This window comes from Chionomys nivalis, chromosome 11 (genome assembly GCF_950005125.1).
Source record: "Chionomys nivalis chromosome 11, mChiNiv1.1, whole genome shotgun sequence".
Lineage (NCBI taxonomy): Eukaryota > Metazoa > Chordata > Mammalia > Rodentia > Cricetidae > Chionomys > Chionomys nivalis.
In genome coordinates this window covers 40,593,791-40,610,985 of record NC_080096.1, presented here as the reverse complement: position 1 = coordinate 40,610,985, position 17,195 = coordinate 40,593,791, and the positions used below count along the sequence as shown (strand labels likewise).

Sequence of the window (17,195 nt, the reverse complement as noted above, 5' to 3'; positions counted from 1 at the left end):
AGGATAACAACACAGCAATACTTTGTCTCAAAAACAAACGGGGTTGGGGGAGAGAAAGACCTAAAACTCCAAGGGAAGTGGTACTAGCCTCAGGGTTTGAATGAGGAAACTCAGGCACCGCTCATCAGAGTCCAAAGCACAGCTGCTCCAGGGCCTGTACTTGTAAGAGGCAAGGAGGCACATGGCGTGCTCAACATTCAGCACCTCACATACAAGCTCGCACCAACACAGGCACCAATACAATGCAAAGACTCTTTATTGCCAGCAAGACCACCAGACCGAGAAGGCGTGGGAGGCTTGCCCATGCCCAGGCATCACCTTCCTAGGACGTAAGCTCCTCGGAGGCAGCAGTAGGGTGTCAGGCCCCTGAAGTTCATACAGCACCATGCAAATACAGAGCTAAAAACTTCCTGAATGTCTCTGGCTGGAAATCAACAGGCCCAGCAGGTTCCTAGAAAGAACACAGACCATTAGGATCCATGACAGCAAAGGAGACAGGCCACTCTCGGTGACTCGTCAGTGCCTGGCGAATCACCATCTTTTCCACACATCAGCTCTCTGTGACCAAGGACACTGAGGAGCTGGTACTGCAGATGTGCTGAGGGTTTCTGGCACCAATCAGCCGCGTCATCTGCTCTGCTTTCTAAGTCCCCTCACTCCAACCACTGGGACATGACAAGAACTCCCCACTCTATACTGGTTCACAGCACTTCAAGGAGAAACATGCTGACAGGCTGGAAGCCACCGCAGAACTGACTGTGTAACTATCAGAACTCCACTGAGCCAGTCTGCACGCTGCCCGTATGCGGCATAGCGGGCCACAGACCCCCGTAGCACCTGAGCTCTGCCCTCTCATCCTGAGTGCTTCTCACTGCATCGTAGCCTGAGGCACTGCAAAGCAGGCTGGACATCAGTTGAGCCCGGGTGCAGCGGGGGCACAGGAGGAGACCCGTGTGCTGACGGTGACAGCAGTCCTCCCACAAAGTCACAATGTGAAGCTGCCACAGGGCCCCGCAAGGCACTGAAGCAGGCCGGGGAGTGGACACAGGGACAGTCCCCCACAGCAGAAACTGAAGAGAAGGGGAGGCAGATGTGGCTCGACCAAGGCTAACCCTGGATGGACAAGTCAAGGTGCGCTGTAATCCCCGGGCTCGAGGAATCTGGACTCACCAACACCACTTTCCTTTTGATGACTGGGCGACACCAGAAGTGCCGGTACAGCAGCTGGTCTGAGTCTACCCATACCAAATTCTTGATGCCCTCATTAGAGGCCAGATCTGTGGTGTTCAACTGCAACACGAGGAACTGGAAGACACGGCCATCAGTGCCCACGCTCTGCACGACTATGGGCTGCTCCAAGACCTTGGTGGCGTTCTAAGAAAAGTGGACAAGAAAACGCCACGCTGTGGTAGAAGAGTGGACGCCAGGGGGCCCAATTCCACCCTTTAAAACACCCACCCGCTTTCTTTTTATGGTTTCACCTCAGGGCAGGTAAGGCAGACCGAGGAGTTCCACAGTCCACAGCCAGTCTCCCTGCACCCAGCCAGGCCTCTCCTCACCCAGCCTGGCCTTCTCTGCCTCAAGACCCCAGAAACCTGCTCTTCAACCCCAGTACTAACTCCCACTGCTGACTGGCGATTACTGGGCAAGGCTTGAAGTTCAGGTGAGCCAGGAGGTTAATGGAGGGAATCCCTCAAACCTCTGCCTTACCCAGTAAGACAACAGTGACGTCAGCTATCAAAGGCTGACTTGGAAGCTCATCATTAGACCTATCATTTCACTCCCTCTGACAGATGAAGACACAGACCCAACTTGGCAGACTGGCCTGTCTGAAGTCACACAGACTGACTAGATGTGCTGGCATCTCTGTCCTGCTCTTGAGGGCCCGGCATCACTGGGTACTCCTGAAAGTGGGACTGTCTACACCGCAGTCATCTGAGCTTCACTCCTGAAAGCGGGACCGTCTACACCGCAGTCATCTGAGCTTCATTCCTGAAAGCGGGACTGTCTACACCACAGTCAGTCATGTGAGTTTCAGTTACTTACTGCAGCATGTAGCGGGTCACACTCCTGGAGGGTATACTCCAGGCATGTCAGTCAGGGCCTGTACTGATCTCACCGTAGCAGTGACGACACTCAGGAGTTACAGGAGCTTCGTCCAGGCACCCTCCCTGTTTTTCATAGACAGACGTATATTCCTGCTTCACAGACTGAAGCACAGGTTTCGAGGTGTTTGTTAAGGCCACCCCGAGGCGTAGACTAAGTCAGGTAGCCCCACTGTCTAGGCTGTGGCTGGAGTCCCAGTGTATCTGACACCAGTGCCTCTTTCATTCTTAAGTGGGTTTTTTTTTGTTTGTTTGTTTTTTGTTTTTGTTCTTTTTCTGAGACAGCGTAACTCTGTAGAGTCCTGGAACTCATTCTGTAGACCAGGCTGGCCTGGAACTCAGAGATCTACTCCCTCTGCCTCCCGAGTGCTGGATTAAAGGTGTGCCCCAAACTGCCTGGCTCCTAAGTGTGACTGTTTGGGTAACTCTATGACCTGCCTTTGCATACTTTGTAGTAATCCAGACTGCTACTGGCCACAGATCCTGCAGTCTAGCCACGAGAAGCAGGGTACCCCTGGTGCAACACGCCGCTGCCTTGCCCTCGGGCTCACCTGACTTTAGGACTAGCTAATGGAAGTCCCAAGTACGTGCCACACCAGGGCTGTTGGTCAGAAATACCTGTGCTAGCTGCATGAGAAATAAATACAAAGAGAAGTACCTGTAAGTGTTAGCTGAGATTCGGTATTGACTCTTATCTCCCTCTACAGATCAATAAAACTGCAGGTAGTACATAAATTTCTCAGCAATTTTACCTTTTACATGGAGGCTTGTTCCATAACTGCTCAACTTCACGGCCTCAGGAATAATTTGTACCTGGAGACAGTGGAGGAGGCTGCTTCTTCTATCTAACCGGGCGGTATTAGCCAGCACTGCTACCTAAGCCCTTCTGGCAATAGCCGGCAGAGACTACACTGAGCCCGTGGCCTGGAACATGGAATGTTGCTGCTTCCTTCCTCCGCCCAAACTAAGGACAGCATATCCTTTAGAAGCTGTAGGAATCTCAGATCAGCCTCTGCTTTTCCACTCATTAGCTGTGGGATCGTGGGTGATTTACCTCATCTTACAGAGAATTCAGGAAGTCTACAGCGAGGAAATAGGACTAAAGCCAGCTGCCCACTATCCGCCCACTGTTAAGACATAATAAGGCCACATGAGGATGCCACAGTTGCTAATCTCTCTGGTTCTAGTTCTTACTATGCTGGGGATTGAACCTGGGGACTTATACACACTAGAAAGATGCTCCACCACTCAGCTATATCCCCAGCCCACTCCAGGTCCTCGGCTATATGATCAGAAACATAAATTATCCTTCCTGAGCTTATCTCTTCTTCTACAAAGTGAGGCTAACAGCACCTGCCACACAGGTTGTTCAAAAGAGCAAACCATGTGAGAAGCTCTACAACTTTAGTGCGGGGTTTCCAAACCCCAGTTTGCACGAGCCTCACCCTGAGGGCTTTTTAAATGCTGACTGCTGAGCCCCACTGCAGAGCTTCTGATTCAGTGGGTCTATGAAGTACACGCTCATCAAGCTCCTCCAGGACACCTCTGGTGTCCACAATTTGTTAACGTGTGGGGTGTGTCAGGTGCTCAATACAGAACAGTACATTCTACTCCCCACTCAGGCAGCCAACCAAACCAACCCTGCCAGCACCCACCCCAGGCAGGACAGATGCAAATCCTAATTCCCTCAATCCTGGGAGGACCACGGTTCTGAGGCTCTACTCGAGACCTGAGAGAACAGGAGCTCTCAGAAATATGCCCCATGCTCCCACTCCCACCGTGCAACCAAGCCTTTTCCTCGTCCTGAGACAGCGTTCACTTCAACCACTCAGCCTCCATTCTACACCATCTAGGTGTTGGGACTTCCTCTTAATATTGAGGGCGACCACCAAGTGGTATCTTGTTTCTGTACCCACCCTGAACTGACAGTGACTGCCTGGCATCACCTCCTGGGCCTTCTGATGGTACTGCCTGCTCCAAATCTGACCAAGCAGAGCAGACTGGGGCGTGGAGCCCAGACACACATAGGCTTCTGAGTAGGGTATGCCCTGTACCCCTCCTTCCCCCACACTTCCTGCTGCAGAACGCAGGGTGAAGTGGTTAGTTTGCTGTGAGCCTACGGCACACTGGGAAGTGGAGCTCCAAATGACACCGAGGGCAGCTGTGTCTGGATAGAGTACCAGACCCTGGTTGTTACAAGTTAAGAGGAAGTGCATTTGGGCTGGAGAGATGGCTCAGAGGTTAAGAGTATTGCCTGCTCTTCCAAAGGTCCTGAGTTCAATTCCCAGCAACCACATGGTGGCTCACAACCATCTGTAATGGGGTCTGGTGCCCTCTTCTGGCCTGCAGACATACACACAGACTGAATATTGTATACATAATAAATAAATAAATATTTTTTAAAGGCGTGCGCCACCACCGCCTGGCCAAAAAAGAGGAAGTGCATTTTCCTGAGATTCCTCAGTTAAACTCAAAGTCCGTCCCCACTCCATTCTTCCCGGGAGTGGTCTTTACAGCAGGAGGCCAAGCCTGCAGAAAGCAGTTCTATAGTCTTCTGCACATACATACCCCATAGAGGAGCCGAGCCTGAGCCAGGGCATTTGCGAAAGAAAACAGGAGCATCTTGGCCCTTAGCTGTTCCGGAAGGAAGCGTTGTGGCCGTAAATTGGCCTTTTCCAGGAAATACAAGGTGTGGGGATAGGGGTAAGGGTAGCCCTCCCGGAATCCTGCAAGAGAAGAGAAAGGAGAGGTGAGGAGGCATAGACTAATCAGCCTGCCACAGAGCCTCAGGACACTCAGGGCAGGTAATAAAGACTCACAGGAGACATCAGTGCATAACCACGCTCATAGACCTATGGATGGCTACTGAGGAGCTAAGACAGAAGCCGGAGGTGGCTTGGAAAACCCAGCCACAATGCTTTTAAATGTTACTCTTTGGCTCATCACAGAAAATACGTGCCAACTTGTGGCAGGTGCTTCCTACACACACATTCTAACCCCACCCACTTGCTCTAATCCAAGCGCACAGATGACAGTGACACCAATACCTGGGTGACTAAAAGCCACGGTCATTACTAAGGAGAAGGCAGAAGTCAGTACTCTACTGTTAGTAACAAATGACTTGCCTCGTACTTCACAGCTTCAGGTTGGCACCTGTTCACTTCAGACACGACATTGTCAAGTCATGAATATCTCGAGTGACTATGAATAAATCTCCAGTGGGCTAGGGGCTTCTAGAAACAGTGCCTGGAATCAGTGCACATGGGTACAGAGGAAGGAGAAAGACACTGGGGACATGGACTCAGAAAAACCAGGAGAAGAGTGCTCGCTGAGAGATGGGGCTTCCCTGCAGGCCTTGGTCCTGCAGGCTGCTCCACTCTGCAAGGCACAGACACCTGGCACACACTCCACACGGGGCTGCTCCACTCTGCAGGGCACAGACACCCGGCACACACTCCACATGGGGCTGCTCCACTCTGCAGAGCACGGACCCCGGCACACACTCCACACGGGGCTGCTCCACTCTGCAGGGCACAGACACCCAGCACACACTCCACACGGGGCTGCTCCACTCTGCAGGACACGGACCCCGGCACACACTCCACACGGGGCTGCTCCACTCTGCAGGGCACAGACACCCAGCACACACTCCACACGGGGCTGCTCCACTCTGCAGAGCACGGACCCCAGCACACACTCCACATGGGGCTCTAGACAGAAAGCAAGGAGAGCCCCAGTGGAGCCTGCTGCTGCCTGTGAGGAGCCCACAGTCTAGAGGGGAACCAGACGGGAAATCAATCACACCCCAGCAAAGAGACGTGTCAAGATCCAGGGTGACTCAGGGCTGTGGGAAGATAAATGAAAAGTCCCTGATTGAGACTGAAAGTTCAGCATTTCTGGGGGAAGTGACTGTGAACGTGAATGGCAGCCGATTAAGAGTTAGGAAGCAGGGGCTGCCACACAGATACTAGGAGATAATACACATGTGCTGCCAAGCACCCAGAGCTATTAGTACATCCTTTCTCTGAAAGAACTATGAATAAAAAGCACGTCCTCATCTCTGCTCCGCTTTGCTCACCTGTGTCATCTTCCACGTCATAGACATGGCTTTTCTGAAGATCGATGGTAGGAGAAATGGGATAGAAGGTTTCGAGAACGTGACTTTCGGTAGCTTCCACCTCCTCTCTGGAGGCAATGGTGGGCAGAGGGTCCTTGGCTCTCAATATAGCACCACTAGAACCTCGGACCTGAAGGAGAAGAGACTCTAAAATGGGGAAAAGGTGATTAGTCTAACCTGGTCTTCATACAGCTCTCAAAGTGTGAAACTGTCATCCTCCACAAACTTCAAGTCCAAGTCTGCTCCAGGTTTTCTAGATGACCAGCCTGGTCATAGGACACACATATGGCACTAGAACCCTGAGCCCCTGAGAGGGTGAGGAACTAGAACATTCTTCTCCCTAGGTGCTCTTCTGATGAACCCCAAGGCTCCTGACTTGTGGGCATCCTTCATCTTCCCAAGCACCAGCTCCAAGCCAGGGACCCAGAAACAGGGCAGAATTACTCTGTGCTCTCGAGGAGCCCTTCAGGAAGCAAGTGCTGCTGGGGAAAGCAGAGCCATATGCAGACAGAGCCCTCTGCAAAACCCAGAGGGCCCCGGAAGGAAGCAAAACCTTCAAATTGGGCAGCAGAGGAAGCACTTGGGAGACAGAGGCAGACTTCAGTGAGTTCAAGGTCAGTCAGGGCTCCACAGTGAGATGGTCAAAAGCAACAGCAAAGGGTATCTGAAGGAGAAGAGTGGGCATCTGTTACTGGGATCAGCTAACTCTTCATTGAGGGGGCTGTACTGTGCATATGCGTGTTCAGCAGCAGCGCTGGGCTCTGGCCACTAGAATTCTATCTCCATCCCTGCTCACACCATCTACGTCACGACCATCAATACTGTTTTCAGACACTGCCCAACGCCCCAGTCTCTGGTGGAAGAGCTCTGGGTAGGAGTCTGCCATGCACTGAAAATAAAGACTAGAATGCAAAAGCAGTCCCAGGGTGACTGGGACAGGACACTGGAGGACACGAGGCATGGAGAGAGAAGTACTGTGAGCAGGGGCAGGAGGGAGGGTTTCAGACCCAGGCAAAGGGCCAGATTTGTCTTAACAAGAGAGCAAGAAAAACCAGCCAGATCTGAGCACCTCAGGTAAGTTGGATTAGCATGTATTCTACATGGGAATGCAGATGGCCAGAGGAGAGGACACACTCGCAGACTCGCAGCAAACTAACCAATGAGCCTGGTGTGAAAATGTGGAAATGGTGTCTGCACTGTTCCCACAGGAAGCCACATGCCACCTGACAAAATGTGTTTAGAAAGACTGTTGTCTGAATCCCGACTAGCTCCAAGTGGCACCACCCTCTGCAGTGCTGGCTTCAGAGAGTAAAATCCCTGTGTGAGGGTGATGGACCGGGACTACTGTAAGATCAGAAACCGGTTTGGTCAATGGCACTGCCATTTAATTAGCATGCAGCCTCCCAAGATATGTAAAAAAATGGATGCTACATCTGCAGATGGATAACTTCTGCAGTAATTGCACCTCAAGATTGGTTTCCTAAGGCATTTCCTGTTTCCTCACACAAATGTGCCTGGACCTCTCCTAACCTTGGGTTTTAGATTCTCCCCACAGATCACTCTAGTGTGGTTTCTAATTCAATTCCCTCACATCCCTCCTCCAGTGACAGCTCCAAATGGGGCAGTTTAATTAGAGGTAATACTTGACAATGGGCCAACAAGTACTCTCCATTAATGAGGTGCACTAATTTCCTTAGTGGTGCCATTACCTCTGCCAGGCTGACTCCTTGCCAGAAGTCCATATGCAAAGAGAGAAGAAGGGGAAACCTGCTCAGACAGCCCAGGTCCCAGGTATTCCACAGCTGGCTTCATTGCTCCACAATCCTATCACCTAGAACACCTAAACCGACACACCTGTCTGAAACACCAGCATGCACTGCCAAGCACACAGAATGCACAAAGGCGGGCAGGTGGGAAAGCTGGATACCAAAAAGCTGGAAGTGACAAACTTACGGACAGGGAAGGGAACAGCAGGACGGGTGGTAAGCCTAGGACTAGGTGAATAGCCCATGATAAACGACAGCCTTGGGTTTCAAACAAGGGAACATGTCAGAAAGACTTGCTGTGTTGAAAGATGCACTCTAAATTATGCTAACATGGATGTGGAAATGGTGCAGAAATATGGAAAGGGAAAACAGCTGCTGAGTGTGGTGAGGGCAGAGAGCAATGTGTTTTATTATTCCCTTGTCTTCAGCATTTAAAAACTCCCAAGCACACTGTGGGTACTCAGCAGATACGGTCAGCTGTCCATGGTTGAATGGCGACATAGAAGCAGTTAAAAACAACAACGAGAAGGAGCATGGTGGTGCCGACTGCAGGATCACAAGTCTGAAGTCGGCCTTGTGTAGTGAGACCCTATAAAGGGCGTATCTGAACCCCAAGAGTATGTGGCAGGAGCAGGATGGGAGAGCTGGGGTGTGGAGGCGGGGCTAAGAGCCACAGAGAGAATAAACAAACTGAAAAAGAAAACCCAGCAAGACCTTCTAGTACACAGGATGACTAACCTCGGTTCCAGGCGGTGGCTAAGGAGTAGTTTTGGGTAGACATCCGCCTGGCCAGAGAAGGGTGCTTGAGGATCTGGGACTTACACAGCTGGATGAGGCTGTCCACAATGACTGGGCTTGGGGAAAAAGTGACATTTGAAGACTTAAAGCAACTTAAAGTAACTCCATATTTCTCAATTGAAAATCCTCCTATTTGGGGGAAACTCACCAGTAGGTCTCTCTCTTGGGGATGTCCTCAGTGGAGTGCCAGAGACGGGCATGAGAGATGATATCCAAAACACGCTCTTCTTGGTTTTCTATGTGATTTCTTGGATCATCAACAAGACTAAGCACTTTCTTGGGGAGGCCTTCTATTAGCTTGGTCTTAGTTAGCCAGAGAGCCTGCTTCATACCTTTGGGGCAATCATCACAAAACAAACAAACAAAAAGAGAGAGAAGACAGTTCAGGAAGAGATGCTCATGCCAACCAGGTAGGACCATGAAGAAAAGGCTGCCTCAAGAGAAGGCTGGGTTTGATTTGAGACGTCTGAGGAACAAAACCAAAAGAAAGCAGTGGATGAAGAGTATGACTTTGAGCTGGGCAGTAGTGGCACACACCTTTAATCCCAGCACTTGGGAGGCAGAGACAGGCAGATCTGAGGCCAGTCTGGTCTACAGAGCTAGTTCCAGGACAGGTTAAAAGTTATAGACAAACCCTGTCTCAAAAAACAAACAACAACAAAAGAGTATCACTTCATGAACAATGACCTACTTTAAGGTGGTGAGCTGACTATGGGACTGAGTGCAGTGCCTGCCATGGGAAGGATTCAAACCTTTCTCAAGACAGCTGAGATCCCTGCTGACTCCCTACAGGCAGAGAAATCAAAGCTGTGAGACTAGCTCAATGGACCTGCCCTTCTGGTAATCCAGATCCTAACCCTGACTAGAGAAGCCCATGCATGCCAAACTTATGTCTGAGTCCATCACAGCTACTCAATTCTGCTATTGCACAAGTGCAGCCATGGGCAATAATGTACACATGTACATAGTTGTATACCAGTAAAACTTTATTTACAAAAACAGGGAGCTACTTAATTAGCTGACCCCAGCTCTGTAACATTATTGCTAGCCACCACAGAGCCAATGTTTATGGCTCTCTAGCGCATACACAAAATACATAGTATTTAGAGCTACCATTTACCGAATGTCACTTCTGGAATTTACCAATAAGTTAGATGGAATTTTATGTCACAAAAGGGGAAACTTGGACAAGATGGAGGAGTTTGCTTCAAGCCACTCATCTTTGAGGTGGCACAAGCAGGAGAACCTGGGCCTGTCTACCCTCAAGTCCACCATCTCTCCATAACCCACACTGGCTTCTAAGACTCCTATTTTGCAAGGTTTTGCTGTGATTTTATTATAAGACCTCTTTATGACTTTGGAAAGTGCAGGCAGAAGATACATTTTCAGACAGTTCGATGAGTGCGATCTTCTAGAACACTTGCCGTCCATTACCAGTGATACTCAAGGGGGTTTGGTGTGGGAAATCCTTCACAGCACATTCAGAGTCCACTGGGAGTGGCTAATGGCTAGGAAAATCAGCTTGCAGGCAGGTATAGGAGTGGGCATTCTGAGAGGCTGGCCCATGGTTACCAGCTTTCCCAAGCTTATGACTGATTCTCTTAGCCCTCAAGCACTGTTAGATCTTATTTCCTACTTATCCTTTGTAAAATCCTGCTCCCACACACCTCAATTGCTTTTGCACTTAGGACCGTGCCCTATCGTCATCGTGATCTGAGTGAAGATGGATGTTCGAACAATGAAGAAAGGTACTCTTAATAATCACCTCTGGAAAATAATTCCTGACGACAGTGAGAAGCAGACTGGTTTTGGCTCGAGACACTTAGATCTGTTCTTAAGAGTGACAGGCCCCTAAGTGGATAGACTTTTGGGTGCAAATTCCTTTACACATCCCAGGCTTTTAACAAAAGACACTGACCTAGGAAACTAGTGTTGCAGACCTGGTTTCACTATTGAAAGGAAAAATATTGGCTCAGGACCCCAAGACCAAGTTCTCAGCAAGGAGATGTATTTGCCCCAGAGGGACAAAGGACAGGGAATAAGAGGCAATGACAGGAGATAGAGGACAAGGGAGAAGGGAAAGGAAAAAGGAAACGGGGGTGGGGAGGTAGGGAACAAGGAAAAGGGGGAAGGGGTATCTGTCCCAAAGTGGGACAAAGAACTGCTTCTGGAAAGAGAGGAGACAGATGTGGCACATAGGAAAATGACAGTTTATAAAGGGAAAGAAGAAAACCCCATGTTAGGATATATTTAATTTTAATTGGGCATGTTAACTAGGTGAGGGGGAGTTGGTTGCCGGACTTCAATACTTTGATGGCTGGACCTTGGTAGTCAGCCTCAGGAGGAGGGAGTGGCCATATAAAGGAATAGACCTGGGGGGGCTAGTTTTAGGAATGTAATCCAACGATTTTTTTTTTTTTTTTTTATCAAGGCAGAGGGAATGGGGGAGAAGGGCAAGGCCTCCTAGAGCCATGTTTGCTAGGCCCGGGCTGGCCGGAGTCCCTTCAGCTATCACCGCTCCACGCGTGTATAAGCAAATCCCTGTTCCAGCTAGCGATCCTGTGAAATGAGGACATAATCCTGGAGAGGACACACTCAAATTCTCCACAGCTCTCTCCCCCAGCATTGCTCCTCCCATCCCACTTGATCCTGACAACTCTCAGAAGACGGACGTCCCTGTGGCTCTACTTAGGAGAGGAAGAAACCGAGACCCTCCCACTCGGGGTTAGTGCTGAACCGAGAACAGGGTCTCTCCTCCCATTCGCCCTGTGGCCTCACCCTCAAGGAGTCGGCAGCGCTGGTGGAATATGTAGCAGGGCTCGTCCTTGTACAGAGGCTGCTCGTGCATCGGGGCCGTGCGGTGGAACCGTGGATCCTTCCAGCCGCGATCCCACGGCGGGAAGATGGGCCGAGCCAGCCCGGGGACGAAGTGCATCTTCCCCTCGTAGGTAATGGGCTCCAGACCCGGGATCTCGTACACCCTGTCCAGGGGCCGAGGCTCGGGCTTCCGCGTGGAACGCACGCCCCATTCGTACGCCCCGCGTTTCGGGGCCCCGCAGCCCCCGAGGCCGAGCCTCCCAGAGCCAGCTAACACCCGCAAAGCGGGCCCGGACGCCAACGCCATAGCTATCCAGTCCCCACAACACCTCTACCTGGACGCCGCCATCTTTTCCCGCGCAGGGCCTGCCGGGAGCGAAAGGGGCTGGGCGCAAAGCCGCATTTTGAGAATGACAGACGCTTTAACCAATCACAGTTAAAATATCCTTGTTTTGCCTCCGCCCCTCAGGTGGTGCCTATGCTTGTAGGTGGACCTTGCAAAGCGCTCTCTGCCTTGGGTTTCTGAGGTACCTGACGTGAGGGGAGTCGCAGGTGGGTAGAGTGGTGCTGTTCCTCGCGGCCGGACAGAGGAGTGCGGGCACCGCCAACCTGTACCTGAGACGTCCTTGACCACCATAGGCAATTAGAGGTTGAAAGGCCCCGGTCTCCCTCGCTGTTGAAACGGTTGAGCGAGCCCGGCGTCTAGTGGGCTCTGGAGGTGTCCTCTCCACCCCCTTACTGCTGCCCACGCTTTCCTTGGCTGGGGCTCCCCAGAGCCTGCGAGGGCCACGGGTCCCTCCCCCCCCCCCACGTCAGCTCGACACCCGGCTGCTCGCTCGCCCTGCGCTTCGGCTCGCGCCGAAAGCGAGTTACTTTTCCTCGGCTCCTGAAGTTTCCTTTTCGCTTCCCAGAGGCTGGGCCGGTGCCGGGAACCGCTCCTTTGCGCTGCACCTTTTCTGGCACGCTCGCTGTGGGGATGGGGGTGGATGCTGTGCTAAGCACCGGGTGAACGTGTAGAACTTAGATTTAGGGGCTAGAGAGAGAACTACATGAACAGTGACAACACACACGCGCGCGCGCCTGCGCGCGCGCTTCCTGTCCATTTCTCTAGGTCTTTTTCTCTGGTTCGACCTCTGTCAAAGTTGCTGTTCATTTTTATTTTGCTTAATGACTGTCCCGTGAGCACAGAGAACTGTGTCCCTGGCACCTAGAGCAGTTGGCGGACACAGTGTGGGTTTAACAAATGAGTGTGTACTGACTAGGGCAATCAGCACATGCCTCTGAGGGAGAAGGGTGACCTCAGTCAAGGCCTGAAGAGCAGGGAGAGGCATCCAGGCCTAGGCTGCAACAGGGATTGTGCCTCCCAGATGGGAAGGAACCAAGTCTTTAAGACTGTGGTGGATGTGTCCAACTTCTCTACCAATTTCCAAAATAGCTGAGACATAGGGTTATTTGAACCCCAAATTTAAGGCAGATATAAGGCAGAGGACAGTATGACTAACTCTCACTTGTCTCATCTAAATACTCCCCCCACACACATACACAAACGCAAAGAGTAATTGGCTAGAGAGGCCTCATTCACTCGTGTGACTGATACACAGCATGCTGTAAAGGTGGATTCACTGAATGGCTCTAACATCGTGCTAGGTCTGAACAAGGACACGGACACTGTCCTCCTGTTCACCTCTATTGTGTTCCAGCACCTAAGCCTGTGCAGACCATCGAGTGGCCGCTCACCAGTCAGTAGGGGCATTCCATTTGCCAGGTCATTTGGTAGAATACAGAAGACACCAGCCTCGTTCTGGTGCACCAACCTCAGACCATACTGAAGTCATAGAGCTCCTTGTGCAGTAGTGGAAAAGATTTTTCTGAAGCCAAATCCTCTTCTCTGCTAAGAAACTATTTATTACACACACACACACACACACACAAACCACAATAATTGTAAGCAGTAAGTATGCCCCATCTGAGAGCAGATCCCTGGTTGAGCCATCCCTGTCCCTATAACCTGGCAGACCTTGAGGAGACCGTGAGGGACAGAGGAGGACAGAGTCTGACCCCCATGTTTTCTCCCTCCCAGGCTGACAGCGAAGGAGAGCCTGTCCTGTCCCAGCTGTCCCTTTATCCATGTTGCCCAAGCCCCACTGACAATGGATGAGAGGGAGGACAGCGATGTTGAAGCTTGGCTGCAGCTGAAGCCTGTGGAGCCCCTGCCCTCCCAGTGCTGCGGGAGTGGCTGCTCGCCCTGCGTCTTTGACCTCTATTACCGAGACCTGGAAAGATGGGAAGCAGCCCGAGCCAGAAATGACTGGAGCCTGCTGAGTGGGAAGCAGTCATCCGAGACCCAGGTGAGGAGTCCAGAGTTTCAATATCTGTCTGGCCCTGGCCTGCTCTGTGCCTGGCCTGGGAAGCCTTTGACTAGACAGTGGTGAGTAAGAAGTAGTCATAATGGAGGCAGATAGATCCAGGAAGCAAGGTCCAGACCTGAAACCAACCTATTAATAGCTTAACCTCTTGAAACCTTATTTTCAGATCTGCAAAATGGACCCAGATATTTGTGATGGTTGACACAGAACCTAATATTTATTTATTTATTATGTATACAATATTCTGCCTGCAGGCCAGAAGAGGGCACCAGACCTCATTACAGATGGTTGTGAGCCATCATGTGGTTGCTGGGAATTGAACTCAGGACCTTTGGAAGAGCAGGCAGTGCTCTTAACCCCTGAACCATCTCTCTAGCTGATAATTATTTCACTTATCAGATATCCATTGAATACCTATTGTATGCCAGGTCCTATAAACCACTGAGGATCTGTGGTAAGCAAGACACAGTCCTTGCCCTCAAAAGAGCAAGCTGACATGCGATATATTAACAGACCATCAGGTGCTGTCACCACTCAGTTGTCTCTGGAGCTTATTGACTTCCTTCCTCAACCCAAAAAGAACTTCATATATTTCAAGAATAGTTACAGTTTCGGTATATAGTGTACTCAACCTGTGATAACAGAAAATTGATATTGCACAGCAGCATATTTTAATCTAATAGCTTTATCTTTTAAATTGTGAGAAGTAATAATAGATTATATGTCCATAGCAATTTACATTGTATGAAATACATATATAAAGCTAGGTGTGGTGGCACACTCTTTGGATCCCAGCACTTGGAAGCTAGAGGCAGGAGAATCAGGGATTTTAAAGCCAAACCGGGTCATGTAGTGAGTCAGGTCAGTCTGAGGAATTATGTGAGATCCTGTCCCCAAAAAACAAAACAAAACAACAACAAAAAATACCCAACCATGTACTTTATTTTATCTTTTCCCTATAACCCTGTAATGCTACCAGATGAGTGGCCTCTTTTTACATAATAGGAGACCAAGGCCCAGAAATAGCAGCTAGCTGGATCAATCCCAGTGTCCTGTCTCTAGCTCAGTGTTCTTTAGCCACAGGCAGCTGTGACAGGGTTCTCAGCATGTGATTGATGGAGACCAGGTCTTCCTGGCTCAAGAGGGCTGTGGTAGAGAGTGTCTGGGACCCAAGCCTGTCAATGCTGAGATACTGGTTATTGAATTCTAAGTTGGTGCTGCAACCACACCTTCCTCAGGTAAGCCAAATATGAATACTATACAAGAGAGACAAAACCAGGTGTGGTGGTGCACACTTTTAATTGCAGGCAGAGGCAGGAGGATCTCTGTGAGTTCGAGATCCACCTGGTCTGCATAGCAAGGTCAGGACAGCCAGGGCTACAGAGAGACCCTGTCTGGGAGAGAGCTCAGTCATGGTATTCAGAGAAGGCTGCCCACAAGAGGCACAAGGAGGGGTTGGGATGGTGAGGACAGTGTGCTGAACCCAGAGGACATGATTTTGAGTCCCTGCTCCCTGCTGACTTTGAACAAATAACAAATAAGCAGTTAGATTTGAGACTACACAGCCATGCTCACCTGCAGCAGCCCTTCTCTGTCTGCCCTCACAGCTTCTGTGATGTCTGTCACAGATGTCAGGCACCATACTGTGACTGTCTGTGACTCTGTAGTTCTTACTTCCGCAAAGGAAGTTTGCAAAGTGCCCTAGTGAGGCAACATATTATGGACAAAGGTTAACTAAAGGGCCGGACCTTTCCCCTCTTCCTGCCTCCTGGGAGTCAGAGAAATGACTGCCCGCATGTATTATGGGCTACTCATCAACAATATGACAGAGAACCTCCCTTTTCTCTCCAAAGCCTGTAAGAGGTTACCTCCTCGTAGCCTAATGGGCCTGAATTTTCTTTGGAACCTTGCCATATTCTCTGTCTCTGGTGTCAATGACTCTTCTAATTAATCTGTCCTCAGAGGACAACCCACCTCTGTGTTCCTCCCGAGCCAAGACTTGAGACCTTTCATAAGCTATTGCTTCGGGCCTCAGTTTCCCCACATGTGATACAAGGATGCTGGATTGGATCATCTCTATGGCTCCATGGGTTTTCAGCTCTCCAGATCTGGAACTTAATGGGTCTGAAGGCTGAGCAGGTGTTCAGTACCCTAGAGTTAGTGTTTTGTTCAGAGGATACTACTTGAACAGTGAGGACCTTGAGGGGTAGTGACAGGTGGCCTTGGAGGAGGAATGGGAATCTGCCATCTGTAGATAAATGAAGCTTGTAGTTGTTCACTGCTCCCTTGAGTGTAGGCTAAGGAGCCTGTGCTTGGTCCTGGGGTTGTGGGAAACTACAGAAAGCTTAAACACCAAGTAGACTCCATGTGCTGTGGATAAAGGGGAAGCAAGGTAGGGTCAACTCTTTGTCACATCAAGAGATGGCTCTCGCCGGGCGGTGGTGGCACACACCTTTAATCCCAGCACTCGGGAGGCAGAGGCAGGCGGATCTCTGTGAGTTCAAGGCCAGCCTGGTCTAGAAGAGCTAGTTCCAGGACAGGAACCAAAAGCTACAGAGAAACTCTGTCTCGAAAAAAAAAAAAAAAAAAAGAGATGGCTCTCATCAGGAAAAATGTCAAGGATGTGTGTCCCTTAGGCCTGTCCCCTAGAAGTCAAGACATTTCTCATTGCAGGGCTGCTCCACCAAGCTGAGTCCAGAGACCTTCCTGGCCTTCCACATCAGCGCCATAGAAAAACTCACAAAGGACACCTACCATGTCCGGTTTACACTGCCTGGGAACAGTCAGCTCGGCCTGCATCCTGGACAGCACCTCATCCTACGGTACACTTGGGTTGTGGGAGGACCAAGCCTGCTGCCATGCTTTGCCACTGACCAGCTGAGTAGCCTGGGGCAGCTTGCTTGGCCTTTCTTAAGCCCTTGCTTGCCATCTTCAAGATAGACCCAGGAGCATATAACTCAGGGTCCTTGACATGGAGCTCAGTGATGTGTTTTTGAGATAAATAATAATACCATCCCCTTAATGGCACTTACTAGCCAAGCACAGGTTTTACTAGCCAAGGCACGGGTCTTGCTAGCCAAGCACAGGTCTTACTAGCCAAGGCACGGGTCTCACTAGCCAAGCACAGGTCTTGCTAGCCAAGGCACAGTTCTGTCTCCTCACATTCATTACCTCATTGAACCTTCACAGATTCCTGGCTGCTAGTTGCCATTATCTGGAAGATGTT

General features: G+C 50.5%; 2 protein-coding genes across 3 annotated transcripts in view; one reads left to right on the top strand and one right to left on the bottom strand.

Annotated features, from left to right (window-relative positions):
* Positions 1–257: 257 nt before the first annotated feature.
* On the bottom strand, positions 258–11,964 carry Mrpl37 (mitochondrial ribosomal protein L37). Its single transcript, XM_057783973.1, has 7 exons — positions 11,565–11,964; positions 8,935–9,118; positions 8,727–8,842; positions 6,184–6,369; positions 4,674–4,831; positions 1,171–1,374; positions 258–451 (listed from the first exon to the last, which is right to left on the bottom strand). Exons 1-7 carry the CDS (start codon positions 11,908–11,910, stop codon positions 374–376), a joined length of 1,272 nt encoding a protein of 423 aa, XP_057639956.1. The 5' UTR covers positions 11,911–11,964; the 3' UTR covers positions 258–373.
* Positions 11,410–17,195, top strand: part of LOC130883483 (NADH-cytochrome b5 reductase-like) — a 36,164-nt gene continuing 30,378 nt past the window's right edge. The window contains exons 1-3 of one of the 2 annotated variants that reach the window (XM_057783974.1): positions 11,410–11,510; positions 13,684–13,951; positions 16,643–16,791. In XM_057783974.1, coding sequence (XP_057639957.1) covers positions 13,754–13,951; positions 16,643–16,791 — 347 coding nt within the window. In that variant the 5' untranslated portion in view covers positions 11,410–11,510; positions 13,684–13,753. Of the gene's footprint in view, positions 11,511–12,093; positions 12,156–13,683; positions 13,952–16,642; positions 16,792–17,195 lie in introns of those variants that run through there. The other variant, XR_009057974.1, reaches the window with a different exon arrangement.